This window comes from Epinephelus fuscoguttatus, linkage group LG4 (genome assembly GCF_011397635.1).
Source record: "Epinephelus fuscoguttatus linkage group LG4, E.fuscoguttatus.final_Chr_v1".
In the NCBI taxonomy this organism is placed as follows: Eukaryota; Metazoa; Chordata; class Actinopteri; order Perciformes; family Serranidae; genus Epinephelus; species Epinephelus fuscoguttatus.
Window position 1 is genome coordinate 28193474 of NC_064755.1, and position 25283 is coordinate 28218756.

Sequence of the window (25283 nt, forward strand, 5' to 3'; positions counted from 1 at the left end):
CCACTGTTCTGACTCATCAATGAAATGTTGCAACATCCTTCCAAAAAACACCGCTGATGTTGAATCACACACCCTAAATAAAAAGTATTGTGCAAATTTAAAGCAGAAAAAAATGTGCCTCCCTTCCTGAGAACAGTTTTGTTCTGGAAAAGCATTCGTTTTACAGAGGAAAAGTGAAAACACACCGAAAGAGATAAACTTTATCTCTGACTGGTTGTGCCCGACACAGTCAGACTCTCCCTCCTCTACACACACCCTGTGCTTGACTCATCTTTTTGTTTTGCGTTCGCTCTGCATTCACCTCCTATGGTAATGGGAATCACAATTTCAGGGCGGTGACAGTGACTATAACTTATAACACTTTCTAATATCCCATCAGATCAGATCACTTGGTTAGAGGAGCAGGTACACTTCATCTGAGAGGAGAACATCTACTATCGACAAAGCATTAATGGTTATGGTGAGTCAAAATCTGTGATTTTTTGGAGCTGTTTATACAGATTAATCTATTTTACTGCTGTTTTAATAATGAAGTTAAATTAATTTTGCGTTGCCACAGTCTCAGCCTCACTGAGACATCAAATGCCTGCATGTGAAGCTTTGAGTGATTGTTTCTATGTACAAACATGCCGTGACGTGAAGCTTGTGTGATTGAGCATGAACAATTATGTGTGCAGGTGAAAGGTGATTTTTCAGGTAAATGATGAGCTGATAAGTAGAGGAAGGATGCCTCCACATATCTCCCTGTGCATCTTACTCAGTGTAAACCCATCAACCTTGATCTGCTTTAGGGAGACGAGATCCTCCACTGTCCTCAAGGGAAATGATTGGCTGATTAAATAACCTCTGGACAGGCTGTGCTTTATCTTTTTCAGCTCAGATGCGCCGAAACAAAGGAAGGCAGTCAGGGAACAAAGCAATTAGAGCAGACATGTTTATCCAATGAGAGATGTTTATCTATTCTGCTCCAACAGAGACTTTTCTAACTGTATAGCCTTCATCCAGACAGGTAGACAGTATAGTGCAGACATGCAGCATGTATCATGTATGACTCCCATGCTTCATATCGCTTTCAAGTTGTCTGCAGTGACTCACTGTTGCTAAGCTCAAATAAAACAAACCAGATAAAAACTAAGGTGTGGCGCCACCTTAATAATAGAGTACGGCTGTGCCACACCTGGCACACCAACAGTCCTCCATTCAAACTCAACGTCATTATAAAGACTGAACTTAATATGAAGCCAATTTGTGAAGACATCAGAGAACAAAGCTCTCCAGAGCCCAAACGCCTTTACTGCAGCACACTGAGGCATAATGTTTAAAGGATATACATGAGTTAACATAATCATTACAGATTCAAAAGGAACAGCAATTTATCTGTTAAATAAAAACATAAATAAAACTGTTTGGTGCAAAACTAACAAACAATGGTGAGTAGAAATAGATTCAGCATTTCTGAGACACTGGTAAATTATTATTTCATTGTCATTTATAGTACTTTGTAAATTGTTTCATTTGTATTTTCATGTGCTCTTGGTTATGAGGTCATTGGTTCCTACCTGCCCTTGTTTTATAGGGACAGGTACAAGTGATACATACAGTAAGAGAGCGTGAGTGCCTCGTGATTAACAGTGAAGAGAAGTTTCTATACCTCTAAGGTGGGATGTGTTAGTACTGTCTTGCCGTGTTGGTAAGAATTAAACGGAGAGGAGGAAACAAATGCTTTAGCTCACTTATTACCAGCAGCCCGGAAGAACTGAGGAACACATACAATCAAGAAAAGAGGGTTACAGTACCAATACCATAGTGTAAAATACTCTACTAAAAGTTCTATTAAAAGTACATATTAGCATCAAAATATACTTTAAGGATCAAAAGTCAGAGTACTCAAAATGCGGAACGGTCCATTTCAGATTAAAACACATTACTGTGTATCGATGGATTATAACTAACAAAGCATTAATGTATAAAATATGTATATAAATAATTTGTAATCAATATAAAAGACAGTTGTTGGACAGAGAGGGGAGTTATATATTAAGATTTATTTATTCATTTTCTTATTTTATTTGATAGGGACGATGCAATCTAGCATAGTTCAAATACAGAGTTTGGGACCAATGTGTTGCTGAGTTTATAGCTATTGCTAATTTTCAACTCTCGCAAACATGGAAGGCACATAAATCATACATAACATACATAAACTACAAGCCACATAAAACACGACATATACCACAATACATTCGTCACAACATATCCCACAATACATCTACTTCAAGAGACGTACCACAACACATATACCAAAGTACACATAAATACACTTAAACGAATACCCTTTAAAGGTTTGAGCGCATTTAGCTAAGAGTGAGTACAGCTCTGGTTTGGTTTAATTCAAAAACAATGTTGTGTTTGCACGAAAAGCAAACAGACAGGAGGTACAGTAATAGTTAAACAAAGTAAAAAAAAAAAAAAAATCAGACAATTTAAAAAGATGTACAAAAAAATTCTTTTTCACATTCTTGTCTGGGTAGTGTTGTTGATTATTAGTGGTTTAGTTGTGGGGACGGACGCTGGAGCGGCTGGTCTGTTTATGTGATTGAGTATTGATGGATTAGTATAGAACAGGAGTAAGACTAGACAAGCATGTTGCTTCTTTCTACTGCTTTTTGGACATAAAATGTTAATTTAAGTTGCTTATTTAAAGTCTGTAAGATAAGTCCTCTGTTATCTGCTGCTTATTGCTGTTCCATTTGATTTTTTGTGCATATTTTATTTTATTAAAATTTTAGATTCAAGTTTAATCATGTGAATTCAGTGTTACAGCTGATAAAAGTGGAATGAATTACAACTATTTCAAAAACCTCTGGGTAGCTCCTATAATAATACATCATAATTTGTTTGTTGACTTATATTTTGTATTAATAATCAGCATTTGAAAAGCAACTAAAGACTACTGTTGTACTACACTAGCTCCTGAAATGTGGAGGAATAAAATGGAAATGCTGAAGTAAAGCACCTCAGAACTGAACGTCACTGCAGTACTTGCAGTAGTTTATTCCATCCTGTGAACAACAGTGTAGTAACACAGCATGACATGTGACATCATGGTGTTAATGAATTGGCTCTGTCACATTTAACCTGGTTATTAATTTGGGTATGACTCCACTGACCACAGAGCTGTGAGAGAGTGCTGAATCACTGACAGTTAATTGACCTGGTTTCTCCACACTCTCACCTCATGTTAAACTCTGATTCAACATGGATCTTTATTTATTTATTTTTTCATTTTAATGTTAATAATACATAATTGTCATAGGTTTTTTTTTTTTTTACCTTACATCTTAAATTATGTTATATTAAATTTAAAAAATATATTAAAGTTTATTTTAACCTTTTTTTTTAAATCCACTTAATTCAGATTTTCACAGATTTAAACTTAAATTTATGCGATTTCAGGTATTTTCAGAGCAAATAAAATCTCATAAACATTTTGAAATCCAGTTAAACCTAACTCTCAATCTCTAATTGATCACTCTGTTGGAGATTAAATCTTAAGTACTAAACTAAATTGGTTTTTAAAGGTTTAACTAACAAATATTTGACTAAAGCAACAGCAGCAGTGCGTAAAGAGGAGCAGCTCACCTGTGAGTCACCTGGAGAAAACAGGGCAAGTAGAGGCCAGTAAAAAGTACATTAGAGACAGTGTGGTGGACAGAAAATGGCTATTTGGTTTTATGAGAGCAGCTGGACTAATTATATGATATTAAAAATAGACATGAGTGACTCCAGAAGGAGGCAGTAACGCAACGTTAAAGTAGCCAACGGCACCAAAACCTGAAAGAATAAGATAAGGAGAGGAGCACCTGTGTGAGTCAGGTACTAATCTGGGTTCAGTGAGGCTCCACCTCCTGCTGGTGTGCAGCTCTGCTCGCTCTGTGTGCGCTTCTCTGTGCGTCTCACATACTTTCGGCTGCGCAAACAACCTGCCCGCACCACTCTGTCCGGACGCTTCTCTCGCGTCTCGTCTTCTTTAACTTGCCACTATGAGTGTCATGGCCTCTGAGAATGCGTTTCTGACCGCTTTACAGCCCAACACCACGGTCACCACCTATGGACTCCCGTCTGAGATCCACCTCGGGAACGGAAGCACCATGTCGGACGAGATGGCCAGAGCGCGGCGCGTCAAGGAGCAGGTCCAGATGAGAATGGCGCAGAAGTCCACACTTCCGCGTCAGAATGGATCGGCCACACAATACGCCATGTCAGGTAAACAAATCTATTTAACTCACAAAGAACTGCAGCGGCTTTATGCTCTGCTTTGTGACAGTATTTCCGTGTGGAGCTCAGTGAGCTGAAGAAAGATTTGGGGTCAGTGACTGCTAAAGCTGCAGCCACTCAGAGCCCCCCCCACTGGTACAGGTGCAGGTACAGGTACAGGTGTTGACAACAGTGCTGAGTTTATGTAGTTTATGTAGTAATTAAAGCTCTTATCTGACCAGTCAGTCTTGTTTCCTTTGGCCTCAGTCCAGATAAGTGAAATAAAATCATTTGGGTTGGGCTTTTCAATTGCACGGGACATTCCAAATTGGTTTTTAAGTCACAACACACACACATTTTAAAAGTTTGTGAACTAACAAGTATTTTAAGTACTATATATATATATATATATATATATATATATATTTTTTTTTATCAATCTACTGAATACTTTATCCAATAATCGTTTCCTCCAGAGTTCCCAGAGCTCATAGTGATGTCTTCAGTATCTTTTTTTATTAGATAAGTCAGTTAAAACCCAAAGATATTTAGTATAAGGGGCAGGGCCGTAAATATAGACAGTACAGTTGCATTTGGGCCTGTGGGGTGGAGCAGCAGTATGTTGAGTGGAGTGTTGGCCCTCAGAAATACGCTGCACGTTAAATGAAAAATGGTGCCATTTGCTGTATATTCTGTCGAAAAGGCAAGGCCATTTCTGTTAGGGATTTTATTATTTTTCGTAAAATAGTGAGTAGCAATCTTTAAACTACGCGAACTTTACAAAACTGACAAAGATTTCAATTGAATGAATAATTTTTTATATTCTTTGGGGTTTTATGCTCTGATGATTGCTGGATAATATGTACATTGATGTTGTCCAGTGTCATCGCTATTTGATCATTTGGCAAGAGGATATGATAAATGGTAGCTTTGGGGGGCCCGTCATATTAACATGAACTGGAGCCTGTTGTAACTTCCTTATGCCAGTGTACAGAGGACAAAGAAAACCAGAAAATATTCACATTTAAGAGGCTGGAACCAGTGAGGTTGTGCTTTAAAATTTACTTCAACAATTTGTTCGGTTTCAAAAGAGTGGATGATAAATTTGTTGTTGCCCGACAGATTAATTATTCGATTAATCATTACAGGTTTAGAGTTAGTTACTTTTTCTTTCGTTTATTTTACTGGAACTAATGTCATAATCCCCCTGACTCAGATCAGTGAGGAAGCTTTTACTTTCAAGAGTGTGTGTGCATTAGTATGTCTGATATATATGTGTGTGTGTGTGTGTGTGTGTGTGTGTGTGTGTGTGTGACCCTGTTGCATTCCTGTGAACTTGTTTCTTGTCAGCTCATGGGGGGAATTTGTCCATGCAGCTGCTCTGCAGGTTCAGATGAACCTAAGGCCTGAGCTGCGATCTCACAGCAGCAGCTCTGTATGCCACCTACCTGCCCATGAGAAAGGGTTAATGTGTAACAGGCTCAAACAAGAGCTGCTTTCATGAACTTCCCTGATAGCAGATCAAGGTGAAAGCCTCTCTCTGTGAGATTGAGTTTCAGGTCTTACTCAGCTTTAAGAGATGAGGGCTGATGAGATACATGGGAGATGACGGTGTCGTGAGAACCAGCTGTTGTGTTGTCTGTTTAAAGACGTCGCAGTTTTAGTCAGTGTCTCTTTGAGTCGTCTTGGCGCTCAGACAGAGTCACTCAAGATGGGGTTGTTGTGTAAGCCGCAGTGAGACTCTCACAGGAGAAATTAAAGGATTCCAGAAGAGCCGTGAATTCGTTTACTCAATTGTTACAACTTATGTGACGACTTGATGTGGTTAAGGAGCTCAGTTGGTGTTGAGCTACCCTTAGACACGTTTTTTTTTTTTGAATCTGCTGACTAAAACTTGTGCACCTGCTTGATGCATGAGGACGTTCCTTCATGTCCCATAATTCAGTGTGTTCCCCCCAAACTGCAGTGAGCAGCATGGTGTTGGATCTTGTCTAATAACCTTTAAAATTCTGGTTGTAAAGAAGAATCTGTTTCTCACTCGTCTAGTTTGGGCATTTCCCTGAGGCACCAACATACCTGCCTTGAGAGAAAAAACATGCTGATCGTGTTTTTTTTAACTGCAGGGATGCAAACAGACACACGAGTTTGCAAAATGAGCCAGTTTCTGTTTTTACGTCCATTACATTTGTCAAACGCTCTGTCAGAACTAGGCTGAGCGTGATGTTTCACAGTGTTATCTCTGCCTGTCCTTTGCCCTGGGCTTTGCTGGGAGGAAAACACACAGTCATAAAATGTCGCCACGTCATAATCATCATCTTTTCAAACCTGTACAAGAGGGAGAGAAGGATTCCTAACGACACAACAGGGAATGCTGCAATTTCAGTGGCTTGTGGCTTTGAAGGAGCTCATAATGAATGCACGAGTGTTCAAACATGAGGAAAACACTCTGCGAGGAACGCCTCCTTTTTTGTATTTAAATACTGCAACAACTGTGCAAGTATGGGCTTATTGGTATTTACAGGAAGGCAAGTCTCAGCAGTGGGCGAAAGAAAGGAAAAAAAAACTGTGTGTGTTTAAGTATTGGCTTTATGACCAAAGTGAATTTTTCAAAAGACAACAGAGGAAAACAAAAAGTTCAGTTGTCAGGGTGTGTTTTCCCTGTGGTGCAAAGGTGTGTTGGGCGTAGCCGAGGTTGGGCTGGGGCCAAGGGATGTGTCAGTCAATCTCTATACCAACTGGTTTGGTGTGTGTGCTCTGTAGAAATGAAGCGTGACGACAGCTCGCCCCTCCCCTCTGCTACACATGGGAAATGTAAAACCCACAGCACGCAGACGCACATGTACAGAATGCTCACACATAATCATAGGTGCAATCGCACCGATAAACCTGTCTTTGGTTTTTAATGTTTCCTCAGATTATTGTGTTATTTTTGTTATTTAAGTGTCTGGGCTCCCTCAAGGCAAAAGCAATTTTGAATCATGATCAGTGCGGCCTGAATTTTATACCGATCATCGGCTCGAGCCTTGTGTCAGAACATGTAACTGATCTTCAAACAATGATTGCTGGCTACCTTCTCAGTCACGCTGCCTGTGTGGCTCTATGAATGACAGTGTCAATCAGTCTGCCGCTTTGATCCATACTGAATGACCTCAGCAACTATTGAATGGATTGCAATGAAATTTTGTTTATGGTCCCCAGATGCTGACTGCTGCAGTCTTCATGATCCCCCGTTTTTTTTCCTGTTTTTTTTTTTGCCACCAGTGAAGCAAACATTTTAGACACTTTTCATCTGGCGATATCATCAGCTCAGGTCATTTTATTCTGTCCAATAATTTCACCATTTACCCACAAAACTGAAGATACTCCTATCAGCCTCAACTCAACTTTGTCTTTAATGCTAATTAGATAAACTAAGAGATGTTAAGGCCCTGACACACCAAACTGGCATCAAAGAAGTATTGGCAACAAAGGCAGACTGTTGCATAACCTCACGTTGCCTGTGTCTCCGCCAAAACGTTGCACCTATACACACCGCAAAGACAACAGCCAACGGCCAACTGGCATGTACGTTCTATGTCTGCATGAGAGGAAATAAATCTCCATACCAGCAAGGGAATGCGCAAGACTGGCAGGACCAATTCATGACACTAGTTAGCCAGTTTGCACAACCTGATATTAAAGGAAGAAAGGGTATTACTGTCCGCTAGCAAACAACAAAACGATTACAAACCATTTTTGCTAAAGACCTCACCTGCTGCAAAACTGAGCTTTCCTCATATTAAAAGTTTGACTTCTTTTAGCTGTTTGTTTGCTTTTCTCACTTCCGTTTCTTGTCTCGTGCTGAACTGAACTGTCAATCAGTGCAAGATCTCTCAACAATGTGCTCCGCTGTCTCCTAATCTGGATAAACATGCTGATTTGTCTGGAAAAAAGCAGACAAGGGTCGACTAGTGCCAACGGTTCGAGACACGCCGCAGAAACTAGGGTGACAGATGCTCACCGATAGCGTGAAATTGACCAACGACCGACCATCGGCTTGGTTTATAAGGGCCTCCAACATTTAGTTAAGAGCTGCTAGCATGGCTGTAGTCTTTTTTGGTGTTTGTGTTTGCCTCCCTGCAACAACAAATTGCTTCTCTGAAAGTCAAATGGTGGCTACTTTACAAGCCTGCTGTCACATTCATTACTCACCTGTCAGGTAACTCTGCGTTCTGGTTTTACAGCAGAGCATTCACACTGTCTCTGAGCCGAGAGAGCCGAGAGCGTCTTAGTGTGTCAGATGTGAACTGTTCACTCTGTGTGAAGGGTAACCAGAGACGTCAGACCTTGGGACTGGTCGGGTCTTGCTGTTACAGACTGTGTGTGCAATCGAAACTTCCGTCATTAGTGCAACAGGATACCTGCTATTCAAAATGTTTGTCTTTCATGCAAATCATTGTTGTAAATAAAAGAGGCGTAACACCTCGTAACAGCTGCGATTGTGATTAAATCTACCTCCACTGAGCCATGTGTTCGATAAAGACACTTTATTTTGTGCTTTGAAGTCTTGTACAGTTATATTCAGATGAACTTAATTGGGTAACGCTGAATTAAAACAATAGCTCAAAGAAAAGTGTGTTTTAATTTAGAAACATGAGCTTGTAAAGGAAACAGGATTCAATTTAATCGATTCCTTGACTGTATCCTTACATGCAGTCATGCCACTAAAGGTCAGGCTTGACTTGATGCTGTATTATTTATCTGTGGCAGAGCCCAGTGATCAGTTGACACACCAAACACCATTTAAGTTTTCCTTTCGCCACTATAGCTTACTTTGTTCTGCTTCTACAAAATTACAAAATTAAAAAAAGTCCCCACATTCTACTGAAGGGTGACCTCACAAGAATAAAACCAAAAAAAGAGATTTGTCAGCTGAATGTGCTTTCAGAGGAAAAACAATCTCCTTGCTTGCAAAAAAGTGAAACTCCTTTTTAACAGAAGTGCACACAGAACGAAAGATGAACAGCTTAACATGCAGATTTGTGGACAACACATTTCAAGCACAAGGAGTAGACACTTTTTGCATTCAAAGCGCTTCCAGTTGTCTTTGTCTTGTTTCTGCCTGGACCTGTACTTGACAGTGACACTGCTGCTTCTTATAAGATAAACACATATATTCTGTTATGATTTTTTTGTCATCTTAAAAAAACTCTTGCTGATACTGTTTTAAGAAGAGGAGTTTCTGACATTTTAAACTAATGCCCCTCCCACTTTTCCAGCCAGCCTCACCAGGCAGTTGGCTGACATGGGAGGATTGTTACCTTGATTAGGCTCACCTGGGCTTCCAGGCTATAAAAGCTGCCTCATGTGTTCACTTGGCCTCTCCCTTCCTTCAGCTGACATCCACCGCTTTTGGTTGCACCTTCAACGCCTCCACACTCACCCATGCATGGCTTTCATAACTGACTTTGCTGACCTGCACACTCCATTTTTTATTTAAGTTCATTTTAGTTTAATAAATTCTGCTTGTTATTAGTAAATCTTTTGTGTGGACTCCCTTCTTGTCACATTTACTGAGCCAGTCTGTGACATAATTGATCAATCGAGAAAATCAACAGATAATATAAATAATCGTTAGTTAGAACCCTACTATAATGCAGCCTTTAAAACCAGGAAAAGACAAGGCTTACGATATTACAATATCCAAAATCTAAGGGTGTTTTCACACCTGCCCTGTTTGGTTCTGTTCAATGGAACTCACTTCATTTGCCCCCTAAGTGCAGTTCGTTTGGGCAGGTGTTAACACAGCAATTGCACTTGGGTGTGCATCAAAACAAGCAGACCCAGACCTTCTTGAAGAGGTGGTCTCAATCAGGTTACAAATGAACTCTGGTGCAGTTTGTTTGTGGTGAGATCCGAACCAACTGCAGTCACATGACACATTGTTTGGGTTAAACATGAGCATGTTACAGTCCTGGAGGATTATTAATGCGCACCTCCTCCTGTACTGCCTTAATATGCACATTCAGCACATCCAATGCATCAAAACATTGATTTCTAGTTGGAGCCGCGCCTCGTTTTCAAACTGTATGGTTTGACTAAAATGAACAATGACAGCAATATAGTCCACGATGAGCAGCGCTAAAATCAACCTGCGTAGTTGTCCCTCCATTGTGACATTAGAAAGTGTCACATTTATCTTGCAAGTGTACTCTTCTTCAACGTTTGGTTTACTTCCTGGATTCTTCCCACATGGAAATTCTGACCAATCAAGAGCAGCTTTCTCGCCAGGCACATTGTCTGGTCCACTTATAAATTCTGCCATGAGAACATGAACGAACTCTATTAAGTGAGCTTATGGTCACACTAAATAGTCTCATCATGATATTTATATAATAGGGATGCACAATAATATTGGTATCGGCCAGTATCGGCTTTAAAATGAACTATGAGAATTGGCCAACGTGCTTTTTCTTATTTTGCACAATGAATAACTATTACATAGATTAAAAAACATTCTGTTTCCTGTCTCCGTCCTCTGGTGGGCCATCATGATAACAGTATGCATGCATAATATAATGTTAATTCCACTATAGAAGAGATGTATGTTTTAATTAATAGTTTACTGCATCAAAGAAAAGCTGTAAACCAGTTTTTATTCTTCTTGTAACATTTCACTTTATTACAGTTGTATCAATATGATCTTCTACGTGGCACTTATCTTATTTTCTGTCTCTGCTTCCTTTCAGACTACGGTGGTTCTTCAACAATGAAATATAGCACCTATACCCCAAGCTACAGCTCTAAATCATCTTTTATGTACTCCGGCGCCAAAACACTGGTAAGTACTGCAGCAGTATCTCACTGTTTCAGTGTGTATTCACACATATCGTGGAAATATTACACTGATCATGTCATGTTTCATTTAACTGGATGTTCTAATAAACCAGTCTGACCCTCTGCTGGTGCCACAGGGGGTCACCCAGGACATAGCATGTGTGGTATTTCACAGTACGCTGTCATGAGATCAGCTCAGGGTTTTCAAGTCCACCCTCTAGATTCCTCAATTTCAGTAATTCAACAGCAACACTGGCTTTGTGCCACAGATGTTTGAGCTCTGAGCTTTTAGAGAGGCCTGAAGTTGCATTTTAGGCTTCATCGTACTTTTCAGTCATTTTATATTTGAGTCACTAATAACACTGACCTCTGCGCTTAAATTACTGTGCCCAGTATGAGGAATGGAAATCAGTATGTCAAGGGCCTGACCCTTGTTTCCCAAAAGGTTGTCACATTCCTCTGATTAAATTTAGAAACCATTTTTGTCGATATACTGTGACTCTTAACAAATCCACCCACACATTCGCAGTTCACTTCTGGAGCATGATGAGTAACTGTGGTCACACCTTTGATTGTAACAGTCACTCCTCTTCTCATCCTCAGGGTCCACGCATGTCCCATAGGTCAGGCTTCAGCTGCCAGTCTGCTGGCCCGGACATGGCCCAGATGCACAAGATCAGTGTTGGAGGTGGTGGTGGCGGCAGCAGTTTTTACCGAGAAGACATGCGCATTGGCAGCTACCATACAACCCCCAGGCCACAGAGCCGAATGGAGCAGGAGGTTCTCTCCCAGGGCGCAGTGCGGCAGCACACAGCACTGGTGAATCCCTGGCCGATGGACAGCAGCGATACTGGCAGCTTGGTCTCCGACCGTGACGCCACCTTAAACCGCCAGTACGCTCAGAGCGCAATCAACGGCTACACCAGCCAGGTGAGGCAAGGAGGAGGCACCATGTCTTTTACATCTCCAATGCGCAGATCTCTCAGTGGCACTCTCTCCCGTGGTGGAGGGATGTCAGGGGGAGAGGTGGAGATGGTCCAGCAGCATTCCTACAAAGGCCCGGCCCAGCGCACCATCAACAGGATTACAAGCCGAAACCGGATGAGCATGGGCTCTATGTCTGGGCAGCAGGTATCCTCAGGTGGGAGCATGTATCGCGGAGGGATGGACGTGGTGGACAGAGGTTTCATCACAGCCGGAGTGTCCTCTGGTTCCCAGGGGAACCTGATGCGTCAGAACACCCTGTCCCGTGCCATGTCTGTCAAAAGCATGCAGAGTGTTGGCAGGGGCATGGACATCTTCGGGAATATGGAGATGGGAGCCAGCATGGGCAACCTCAGCGGGTAAGAAGCTCACATGACAACAATGTTTCATTTGCATCACTGACTTCCTGTTGTCAACAAATCCTCAGGAAACAGGACCAAGAATGAACTGATCCCACTAACATGTTTTGTTTGTGTATGTAAAGCCTGATAGTAGGTTAATCCTCTGTGCTAAAGACCCTTCTTTGTACACAAACTACTAAAATCACATCAGTAAGCCACACTTTTGCACTGAGTGACCAGCCAGTTTGTTACAATGAACATGGTCACTGCTCTTTATCTTGAGTTGATGCCACATGCACTGTCCTGCTGCTGTATATACTCACAAAACCAAATCTGTATTAATCCGTTGCTGAAAATAGTCCCCAAAAAATGTTCTTATTTACTTCAGTTTGAGTGCTCAGTTGTTTAAGAAATCATTGAGCCTTTTAAAAAAAAAATTAGCATGATATCTGTGACCACTTTTTAAGCTTTATGTCTTTAATTGAAACAAATGAGCTTGGGGCTGGAAACGTAACACAGTATAGGGAGGTCAGACAGTATTGAAATACAGACTTACACAATTTTTGGTCTTTTCATGGGATTTTCTGACAATGGGAGAAATATGTAATGACGCAAGCCTTATCCTCTAACCAGACTATAATACACAATGACAGAGATGACAGCTCTCGTAAAACTCGTGACTCAGAGTGTCATGTTCCTCCTGAACGTCAGTGATATTCAAGTGATTGTGATACACCAGCATGATGGAGTCACAACTTTCACATGTCAGGGGCTTTTAGCGAGGGAGTGTGTGATGTGAACTGTGTATTTCCTAAGAGCTGTGGATTGGGAGGTGGCTCCGCAGTGGCAGGACTGGTTTTGGGTGTGGCAGCTCAGTTTCAGGCCTCACATTTCACACATCCCACAGCATGTGGTTAGTTGAGCGGATTTGCAGACCGCTGTGTGATTTGGAAGAAATTCAACGAGCTTAAATTCCTGGAGACAAGAAACAAATCATCTATGAATAATTACCATGGCTTCACATTTAAACATCCAAGAGACATATTTTGTGCTACCATACGTAACAGCAGGGTGATTACATAATTAAATGTTTTAGATTCTTTGGTTGAATATGTTTGTTTACTCCTTCACTAGGATTGCCTCCTTGGACATGCCCACTGCAGTGCAGAACCTGAGAGAGTCCGACCATGACCTGCAGGTCCTGGGTGCTGCCTACATTCAACATGAGTGTTACAACAACAGCGACGCCAAAAACGAGGTACTTCAGACTGATTAAACTTGTGGTTTAAAATCCTCTGGGTCCTTCCTCTCTGTCTGTGCAATCCCGTATTGAGACACTCAGTCATAAAAATTGTTTTCCCTTCAGGCGTAGGCGTCCATTGATGGATGTTTCTCCATTTCTGGTGACATAAAGTAGCCGCAGTTTTGCTTCTGTTCTGGTGTGCTACAGTTGTTACACATGATGTCAGTTTTTATCATCCCTGTAAACGTACTTGGACTTTGCCCTGTATAGGTGTTGAATGGCAGACTTACAGTAGGGATTAAAACTCTTATCTTATGTGGCAGATGGCTCAGTCGGCCCTGTGCTTTTAGCTCGTAGAGGTTATTTTCAGCTTTGAGGATACAGTCTCCTGTGAGCTTTATGAAAAGATCCAGATGATTTTATATTAATAGGAATAGTTTGACATTTTGGGAAAAAAGACAGAGTGGTTTTCATGCTCAGAGGTAGATGAGAAGATTGATGCGACTCCCATATTTGTACGGTAAATTTGAAGTTACAGCCAGCAGTCGGTTAGCTCAGCTGACCATAAAGACTGTAAACGGAGGGAAACAGCTGGTCTGGCTCTGTGCCAAGGTAACAAAATCATTTCAGCACCTCATTTAATATTTAAATACAGACAGGAGGGTGATATTGTGCATTGCCCAAAAGGTTGAACTATTCCTTTAAAGCCTCTATTTCAACTTCTATCAGTGATATGACAAAAATGCTGTGGCTGACAACAGTGCACGATGGATCCAACCCAAGGACACTGACCAAGCGGCAACTTCCAGGGCTGAAAAATGAAGCCAATGCATAAGTGCCAAAAACTGCAGGCCACTAGAGGCTGGTGTCAAGAGTCAATCAATCCCCATAGACACCTATGTTAAAATTTACAGCAGAAATAAACATCTTTACAGCCTTTACAGCCTCATAACAGCTGTATGGGGGTTGAATTATTATGTAACTCAACCATTCACATTTTAATAGGTATTAAAGTTATGCATAATTAAGGGCAGGACCGCTGTGAGTGACAGCCTGTCTGCAAGGCATCACCACAGTCTGTGAGTTAGATCCACCTCTCGCTCCTCCCAAGCTCATCCAAGTGTCACTTCTGGCTCCAAAAATTTGAGGTGGCAACGGCCAAAATGCCAAACTCAAGGCAAGAGTCCACAAAGCAATGGGTGCGTCAAGGTGGCTACGCCCATAATTTTTAAACAGTCTTGAACACTGAGGCTGCACCAATTTTTCTGCAAACAAAAAATTAAAATGTAAATATGATCAAATCATATAAAAATGTATACATAGGGGTTTTAATCCCTGAAGAAGTTTAGTTCCTAAGCTTGCAAAGAACCATAAATCACATAATCACTGGAGAAAATAGAGTTACCAAGCGAATTAATATCCTAAACAGAGCTTTTTTCCTGCCACCCTGTCTCTAGGTGCGTCGCCTGAAGGGCATTAGTGAGCTGGTGAAGTTGTTCAACTGCGACAACCAGGAGGTGCAACGTTACGCCACTGGCGCCACTCGCAACCTCATCTACGAGAACATGGATAACAAGGTGACCCTGATCGAGGAGGGTGGCATCCCACAACTGGTCGAGGCACTTAAGGAGCCAGACGAGGAGCTCCACAAAAACATCACCGGTAAGAAAAACCTGATGGCTTCATTAAAATAAGAACATGACACAACAAGCAGAGCTGGTCTCAGACTGCCTGTTTTGGACTTTTGCCTCCAGCAGAAATGAGTGCAAATTAGTCAGTCACAATATTTGGATGCAACATGATCTTAGCCATGGTGCCCTTGAAATTCTTTGAGGAAACAGTAACCTTTGAAAGTGATATTATTCTGCACGAAACAAATAGAAGGGCAGTGGCAAGCTGTAGCCTTACAGGAATCCACAGAGCATTTACTGGAACTAAATTACAGTCTGAGATGTGAGAAACATGATTCTTTCTCATGGTAGAGTCTTGTTGTTTTATTAATGTCTGTGAGCCATTCACAGTTCAAGTTTAAATAAGTTGTGTTTTCAGTTTACTCTGTCTTCTCACCCCTCAGCACTACACACTACATTCTTAAAAGTTCATCTGGTGTCACAATTATGTGTTATCAGCAAAACTGTCAGTCATACTTTCTAAGAAAATGAACGCTGACTGGAATTTAAGGAAAACGATGTTGCGACCCCAACTTCATAGTCTTAGTGTGTCTGAGCCCACAAGGTGGAGGAGGTGGAGCTGCAGACTTTTCTATAGGGTGTGTGAAGGTGGGGGAATGAAGGCATGTGTGGGAGTTGTCTGGGCCTGTGGACTTACAGTATATCTGCCGCTCCCTTTTATGAGTGATGGCCTTGTCACTCTTTCCTTTGAGCTGTTACACCTTGATTTGTATCTGTACTGTAGGTTGGCTAAAGAACACATGTCGTTGGGAGAGTGATGAATAACAGGGTAATTGCATGTGTGCACATTTTTTTCTGGTTGGATTGCTAGGATGTGACACAGAGATCTTATCTTACCCACAGTGAATGCCAACTGTGTCAGCTTCACTGCCATAGTTTCTCACATTTGAAAAGAATTCGTCGTCCAAGTTCAACATTTTGGAAAATCATTTGCTTTCTTGCTGAGAGTTAAATGAGAAGGTTGATACCATCTGCATGTTTGTGCGCTAATGAAGATAAAGCTGGCAGCTGGTTAGCTTAGCTTAGCTTAACTTAGCACAAACACCTGAAATGGGGCGAAACACACAGTACCAAATCCGCCTCTACGTTTTCGCTGAGAGTTAGATGAGAAGATTGATACCACCTGCTTGTCTGTATGCTAAATATGAAGCTTTAGCCGGCACCTAGTTAGCTTAGCTTAGCACAAAGACTTGAACAGGGAAAAACAATTAGTCTGACTCAGTGTAGCAGTACTAAATCCACCACCGCTATTTTTCGAAGAGTTAGAAGAGAAGATTGATACCACTTAGGCTACATATCTGTATGCTAAATATGAAGCTATCATCAGGGAGCAGCCAGTTAGCTTAGCTTAGCTTAGCTTAGCACAAAGACTTGGAGCAGGGGAAAACAGGGGAACTGCCCATTGGTCCGACAGCCCATTGTTCCGACCATATTAAACCCATTGTTCCGAAGTCCATTCGAAATCATCATGATGCCCTGTGGTTAAGGTCTGGTTAGGTTTAGGCACAAAAACCACTTGGTTAGGGTCAGGAAAAGATCATAGTGTGGTTAAAATGAAAAAGAAAGTGACAAACACATAAGCCGTGAGCCTGCTCCGCCTCAAGCCTTTCCCAGCTGACCCAGAGCCGGTCGCGGCGCACCATACGCCCGCGGCAAGCCGTTCAGCACCACGGACAGTCGGGCTAATGGGATGTCGAACCAATGGGCTGTCGGACCAATGACATGGACCCGGAAAACAGTTAGCCTGTCTCTGTCCAGCAGTACCAACTCCGCCTCCCAGCACCTCCTAAACTCCAGGAAGTTACTGCACCTGGCCAAGAAATAGACTTGTTATTGGTCAGTTGGTTTTTGTATAGATTACACAAACATGATATAATGTGTTAATTAGTGAGCTTTAGGGGTGTTGGTAGACACTTTTTGTTGACTTCAGACTGAGCCAGGCTAGCTGTCTCCCTGTTTCCAGTCTTTATGCCAAGCTAAGCTAACAAGCTGCTGGTTTCGTACTGAATGGACAAACATGAGAGTGGTATCAATCTTCTCATCTAATTCTATGCAAAAAAGTGACGTCTATTTTCAAAATATTTCTCTAAACTGGGGAAACATGAAAATCTCCTAGAATGAGGTTAAAATGTCCAAAATTCCTGACACCCAGGTTGGGACATGAAACATTAAAGACACTACAGGGATATGCAAAATCAAACACACTGTAAATGTCAGATTCACTGACTCTCCCCTGGTATGTGTATGTGTGCAGGTATCCTATGGAACCTTTCATCCAAAGACAATCTGAAGGAGAAACTGGCCAGGGAGACACTTCCTGACCTGACCGAGAAGATCCTCATCCCTCTGTCAGGTGGTGGAGACTCTGAGATCATCCAGCAGTCGCCCTCTGAGGCAGACATCTTCTACAACACTACAGGATGCCTCAGGTGCACCTCTACTATCTGTGTCGTCTCTCTGTGGCTGCAGCACGCTGCTTCGTTAAAAATATTTGTCTGCCTGTTTAACCTTTTCTCCCATGACCACATTTGCATTTCGGGAACTTGTTCTAGCAGGAGACTCAAACTCGTGTGGCAGCTCATAGCCACTGGAGATTTTACCACACCCATCGCTTTTCACTGTTGTTTGCAAAAGCGTGCGTCACTCCAGCCTTCAGTTACCTTGGGCTCTGCTCTGTTAATGTGCACCCTGGAGAGTTTTTATCAGCAAATTAATTGCTATTTGGGGGGATATTTGCTGTGCTCCCTGCATGATAATTATCATGTAGCACAGTGCAACAAACTGTGCTGACATCTATATTTGCACTGTCTGGTTAAAGGTCCCATGAAGGTCCCAGATTTCCATGTCTTTTCCTATTATAAAGCAGGTATCAATAACAGCTATATCAAGTATCAAAACGCTCAATCGGCAGAGAAAGGCACAGTCCATATTCAAAAACGCTGCCTTTAAACAAGCCGTTAAGACCTCCATGAAGTTGTGATGTCACAACTATACTATATAAAGGTAGAAACTGCTGCTACAGTGTCGTTATAGTCATATCTAGCTCCAATAACGGGGTAGAGACGCTGAGAGTGCACATGTGAAAGACACGGAAACACTGACCGATCAAAGCAGACTTGACTTTTTAGGGGAGAGGGGCTTAAAGACAGTTTTTTGTACATTAAAGCATGTAAACATGTTGTAGTAGAAACCCAGAATAGAAGTGCAACCCTGAAAATGAGCTCAATATAGGCCCACATGTATGATTCCTGACTGAATTTTTACTGAAATATCTCTCTGACTCCTTGTTGGCTCTGTGTGTGCTCAGGAATATGAGCTCGGTGAATGAGAAGACCCGTCAGCAGATGAGAGAAACACACGGACTGGTGGACTCTTTGGTGGGCTACATCAAGGCCTCCCTTGAAGAAAACAAGGCAGAAGACAAGGTGAGACCAGACGAGAAGGATCTGAATTTAAGCTGCTGTTTATGCTCAGCTCAAGGCTTGTGTATTCATGTGTCTGTGTGTGTGTATTCGTAGGGGGTGGAAAATGCAGTGTGTGTCTTGAGGAACCTCTCCTACCAGCTCTACAGCGAGATGCCTCCATCTGCTATGATGCGCCTGGAAGGACAAACCAGAGATCAGGCCTCAGGGAAAGGCGACGCCATTGGTTGCTTTACACCTCAGAGCAGGAAAGCCAAAAATGTACGCTTGCATGAGATTTACCCCGTCAGCTTTTAATGTGTGCAGACCAGACTCAGCCCGTGTCAACAATGTCCTCTTGTATCCCTCTTCCACTGACAGAGCAAGAACCAGGATCTCTCCACCTTCACCGAGGTCGCTCGGGTGCCAAAGGGCGTGGAGTGGCTGTGGCACCCACAGATAGTGGGGCTGTACAACCGTGTGCTGCATCAGTGTGAGATCAACACCACCACCCGCGAGGCAGCTGCTGGAGCGCTGCAGAACATCACAGCTGGAGACAAGAGGGTAAGCATCATAGTCATCAGTAAAAACCATTCAGATGCAACAATCTATAGGTTTGTCCAAATACTTAAACATATTTTTCCCACAGTGGGCATCAGTGCTGAGCCGGGTGGCTCTGGAGCAGGAGCGCATGCTGCCAGTGCTGCTGGACCTCCTGCGTTCCAACAATGACCTGGAGCTGCGTTCTCTAACAGGCCTCCTCCGAAATCTGTCCCGCCATGCCAGGGATAAGAACGACATGGGTCAGTACTAATTTTTTTTTTAAATCCTTGTTCAGTATAAATAACGTAATGCCTGTTAACTGAGTAAACCTGTCACCTATTCACTTAAATGAAAATGTGTTGTTAAATTGCATTTGAGACAAACTGTGAGCAGAAACACTTTTAACCAGTGTTGCATCACAATGTTACTATTGAAATTTAAATATCACTGAACTTATAGTGTTCAAATGTTTTACTTTAAAAAAACATTTTTCTGAATTTAAGTGGTTTGAATTCACTTTGAAATCTTCTTCCGGGTTATTATGATTTGTTCAATTTTTATTCAGTTCTTTTCTTTTTTTTACAACAATAAAGTGCACGTGTGCATGTCGGTATGTACAGTGACTGAAATGTCCACAGGTGGACTGAGTGTCAGAAATAGAGTCCATAAAAACAAGAACTAGGTAGGTCAAAGAATGCTCAAGATTAAGGATGGAAAATTGAACCCCTTCTTTCAGGTTATGTTAAGTTAAAGTGCAAATTCAAAAACAGGGATTCACAAATTCACATCAGTCAAATTCTGTCAGGGTAATTTGAATAAAGTAAAAAAGGATCAGGCTGCTCAAACTCAGTCAAATCCAGTATCAGCAGTATCATCCAGTTTACCCAAGATAATCAAACAAAACCTGAATGAAATCAATCAATCATCTGTCTATAACAATAAATATTAATTGTTAAGAGTGCAAAACAAACACATACAGAAAGTTCTTGTGAAATAACCAAACTGATTGAACTGTGCCAGAAATGTGTGTGTTAATGCAGGATCTCATTGTTAAGAGGAATTAGCTGATTGTGAAAATTGGTTTTAAACTCTTTTTTTGGAGAACATTTGTTTTATGGAACAAGTTTTCCATTTGTGCATGAAAAAAAATTTAAAAAGAGGAAAAGGGAAAACATACTTCAACATAGAGGTAAAATACAAAAAAATAAAATGTTTAATATTATAAAGAAAATATATTCAAATGTTTTTTTTTTAACAAAATCAAACATTGATTTAAAGAAAAAAAAAGAAAAAAATCTAAAGCAAACCAAAGAAACAAATGCATATTAATTGATAGTAATGTTTTTTTTCCACTTAAATACATCTCCACATACATACACATCAACTAACTAAACTGAGGTTAAGTAAGACGGTAAAGTTGGAGTTGGTCCAGGAAGAGTCATACATTTGGGGTCATTTAATTTTAAAGGCCTGTACATTTTCTGAAAGGTTACAGGTTATATTTTCTGGAGTGCTCATTTGGCCGATGTCTTGGTGATGGTGAATTTTAAGATTTCCAGATACAGTAGTTAGAATGTGTTTTTTCACTGCAGTGCCAGCAAACAAAATAAATTTATTTATTGTGTTGGTTCACATTAACATTAAGCTGATGTCTTCGAAAATCCATAGTTTTGGGTCCTTCCCAATTTGAAATAATTTTATCTTTGATATTAATACAATACTGTGTTTTCAACCTTCACTGGACAATCCAAAGCATATGTGGGAGATTTCCTTTTTTTTAGGTTTTAAACACATTAATTCTAACAATACTTACTGGTTCATCCAGCCACAAAGGTGGTGAACAACCTGGTGACCAAGCTGCCCGATGATGGACACAAAAAGGAGCCATCCAGCGAGGTGGTGGTCAACATCTGTGGTGTCCTCAATAACCTGGTGACCAGCAGCAGTTTAGCTGCCAGAGACATCACCTTCTTTGATGGCATCCCAAAACTGATCGGCATCAAGAACTCCCATGACAGCAGGTGAGTGTATTATGGCATTGATTAAACATAGTGTAATAATTAAATGTGTACTTAGTGGTTGAGACATTAGCGGGACATTTGATGAATGATCAACAACCTATCTTCTCACACACTGTTAACCTTGGATGCCTCTTTCTTTTCTAGCTCTGGGAAGATGAAAGCAGCCAAAGCAGCAGCCACAGTTCTTAGCAACATGTTCCAGTACAAGAAACTGCACAAAAACTACAAACAGGTATGAGAAAAATGTTTTTTTAATTGTCCTTTGCACGTTTCTGCAGAGTTTTTAAATGTTAATCACATTTAGATGCCTTTAAAGGGGTCAAATTATAATTTTAGACTATCAAATCACACTGTAATAGAATTTAAACATGTTGAAACTCTTTAAAAACTTTCTGAAACCACAGATAGCAATGTTATAGAAACACTTGCTAAATAAAAATATCATTAAGCATTACCAACTCGTATTAATGTATAGCTATACTGCACTTCAGGACTTCTTATTACAGGACTTTAAGGTTTTCTTCTCACGCATTATAGTAAAAAAAAAAAAAAAGATATAAAAGATGCATCAAAGTAAAAAAAAAAAAAGATCAGCTTAATTTGTGCATATTTTTGATGACACTTTCAATATCTCTTTCTTAAGAGTCTCCTGACCTCTAATATGGAGAACAAGTTAGACTGTTTGTCGACTGTTGCACAAAAGTCAAGCCTCGGTGAAAAACCTCTTCTCGAGGGGCCTCGCCCTCATTCTTCTATCTGCGCGTGTGTGCCTGAGTGTGAAAAAGAGTGAGAGTGACAGAGATTGTGTGTGTGTGTGTGTGTGTGTGTGTGTGTGTGTGCGCGCGTGTGCGTGTGTGTGTGTGTGTGTGTGTGTGTGCGCATGTGTGTGTGACAGATGACATTCCTCTCTTCCCGGCAATTCCCTCGTCTGTTGGGTGGCGCATGTTCAAAACCCATATATCTCTCACTGTTCACACTGTTGCTCTTTCAACACACACTCAAACACTGAGGCGTGTCCACGTCTCTGGGCAGGACCAGGTAGTGTTCGCTTGCTGCCTTCTGCAGATCACGGCTTGCCCCTCCCAAGGGTGCGGTGTTAAGCTTATTTCCTAACCAGCAAGTCCCAGCAGAACAAAAAATGCTTTTATGCTTGTCTTATATGCAGTTTGAAAGTTTATCCCTGGATACCTGCACCACCACATGTTGTAAAAAATATCTAAAGCTACAGTCAGTGATTCTGGGAAGAGGTAGTTGATAATTGAACTTAGCACCCAAACAAATACACTCCTCCTGTCAGTTTTACCGTCCCTCCAGCTCCCACTGCCTTTGTCTTCATACTTCCGTGACCTTTTCCTTTGGCTGGAAAAGTGTTGTGTGGCTTAGTCAGAGCCACTTTGTTTGTTTCCCATTGACAGAGCCAGGTTTTTTTTCAGCGCACGCACAAAGCAGGAGATATTCGCTGAATTTCACAAAAAGTTTATCAGATTAGAATCGCTGACTGCGGCTTTAAACAACCGAGTTGTGTAACTCTGAGATGCATTGTGTTGAGTTCAGATGTCACTCCAGGTCAAATATTAAAATCAAGGATGCTGTTTGCACCTCTGTGGTGCACAGCGTATTTCACATTTGAATAAATAGTTAAAGGTCCAGTATGTAGGATTTAGGGGGAAATGTTGGCAGAAATGAAAATAATCAAATGAATATGTTTTCTTTAGTGTATGATCACCTGAAACTGAGCATCATTGTGTTTTCGTTACCTTAGAATGAGCCGTTTATATCTACACAGGGTGCGTGCCCTCATTCATAGAGTCCCCCATGTTGCACCGACATGTTTCTACAGAAGCCCAAACCAGACAAAACAAACACTCCATGGGGCATTGGAAAAACACAGATTTTTTAACTGATGCTGCTTTATTCAGTGTTTTTTCTGGTTTTAATTGCTGGGTCTGTTTGTTTTGGAGAGAAAGAGACCTCTGCAGATAATTCGGCTCCCATTAAAAACCTCCTGAACAATGAACACTAAAGGAATTCTAACCAGGAGTTCACACTTGGCACATGGGAAAAGTTTCAGCTGGTTGCAGTCTGCAATCCTCACCACTAGATGCCACTAAATCCTACACTCTGCTCCTTTAAATTAATAAACACCGCATAGCATTTTTTTTCTGTTTCATGCTCATGCAACATCCTAACACTGTCTTGTTTGTTTCTTTGTGTTACAGAAAGGGTTCATTAGATCGGATTTTGCAGACATGACAATGTAAAACAAGAGTGACGCAGCACAAGTTTCCCGGCCTGTACTCCACCAGCCCCATATGGAGTAAACAGACTGTTAATACTATTCAACGATAACGTAGGTTAAGTTTTTATCAGCCATACTTTGTGAGGAGAACATGGACACACAAGTGATGGAGGATCTACCCGATGGAAAAGGACTTCCTGTGTATTCTTAAAACTCGACGGACAGTTCAAGGAACGTGGATCCGGTGTGGCGGACTATTGATGGACTCTGATACAAATGTGTGCACCTTAAGCATTTATTCTCTTTGTTTGAACACTGTATGTCTTAGTGCGGAATCAGGGATTTCTTTTCTGTCACAGCAACATGTACTTAGATGAACCTGCAGCTGTTTGTGTTTCTGCTGTTTGGAAACAGTTCACGACTGTTAAAAAGACAATATGGTGGACGCTTGTGCCTTATCTTCACACTGCTGCACCTCAGCCACGACATGAATGCAAACGGGTGCGGCACATGGTATTTTGTAAATATTGCTTCTTCTTTTACACAGAAATCAAATGTTTTATATATTGTACTTTATATTTGTAGTTTTTGGATGGATGGATGGATAAATGAGTTTAAAATTATAACCCACAGTTATAATTCAATGTAAACCACAGGAGATTTATAGAGAGTTGGAGTGGTTAATTAGATTGAGAAATGTGGGGATAATGATTGTGCCTCCGATGTTGACTTTTTTATGTAGTTAAGTGCTTTTTTACATTTGCAAAATCTCGGTCTTGCCATACAAAATGCTGATGTGTGGCGTTCATAATCACTTTGTCAAACATGGAGTACTACAATGTCTGTTTATTGTCATTATACCCAAGGCTATTCAAGAGAAGGCTGAGACACGGGGTCAAACATGGGGGGGATTGCACATGCGCAGTAAAATCTGGTCTGCACTTCCTCAAAGGCTCAGTAGATGGCGTGAGACCGCGGAATAAAGGGGATGTGCATGCATGTCATTTTCACAGCTTATTATTGGACTGTCACTGGTGGCCTGCATTTTGGGTGAGAATGACAGAGATGCAATTCCGAACACTTCAGGCAGCTGCCGTCCAAAAGTCCAAGCAGACTGCACCAAGCACACTCCTTGATCGCCTGAGCGGATCCTGTGCTTTTTATCTAGCGCCCCTGCTGTCACTCTCCAGCATTGCAGCTCAAGTTATACTGCGCATGTGCAATCCCCCCATGTTTGATCCTGTGTCTCAGCCTTCTCTTGAATAGCCTTGATTATACCTAAAGTTATTTTAATTAAATTGATGTGAGTGTGAAACAGGTGAACAGGATACAGTCTTAACTTTGATTTTAAAAGAAAAAATATTATTTTTGTAACATTTGGACCCCATTAAAACTTAGCAAGTATATTTTAATTATATTTGTGTAACTTGAACGAATTCTTAGAAAAAGTTAAAAACTCAGATTAAATCTTTGGATTATTTCTGCTCTGTGTCATAAATGGTGACCCTTTGTTTCTGTGTGGCTTCTGAATGTTGTAATGTTGTGTTGTGTACAGGCAGATGTGGATATTTTTCAGTTAATAAAGAGACGAATTTGGAAGTGAACTGTCACGTTGTAAGCCTTTCTCACGTGTGTGTGTGTGCTGCAGCGTTTGCTGTGATGGTCTTATACTGACACAATCATGGTAAAATGTCGGCCACTCCCTGTTTACATATTTTCTCCTGCTCAGACAGGAATGATACCGACC

At 41.2% G+C, this 25283-nt stretch overlaps 1 protein-coding gene across 2 annotated transcripts; it reads left to right on the plus strand.

Moving 5' to 3' along the window:
* Nucleotides 1–335: 335 nt before the first annotated feature.
* Nucleotides 336–25140, plus strand: LOC125886853 (plakophilin-3-like). Of its 2 annotated transcripts, XM_049573200.1 has the most exons (14): nucleotides 336–460; nucleotides 4089–4266; nucleotides 10986–11077; nucleotides 11677–12416; nucleotides 13533–13656; nucleotides 15099–15303; nucleotides 17587–17761; nucleotides 18640–18757; nucleotides 18851–19015; nucleotides 19115–19297; nucleotides 19383–19536; nucleotides 21102–21297; nucleotides 21442–21529; nucleotides 23517–25140. In XM_049573200.1, exons 1-14 carry the CDS (start codon nucleotides 452–454, stop codon nucleotides 23556–23558), a joined length of 2469 nt encoding a protein of 822 aa, XP_049429157.1. In that variant the 5' UTR covers nucleotides 336–451; the 3' UTR covers nucleotides 23559–25140. The 2 variants fall into 2 exon arrangements, with proteins under 2 accessions (XP_049429157.1, XP_049429154.1); XM_049573197.1 differs by lacking the exon at nucleotides 336–460 and having other exon boundaries at nucleotides 3895–4266.
* The last annotated feature ends 143 nt before the right edge of the window (nucleotides 25141–25283 follow it).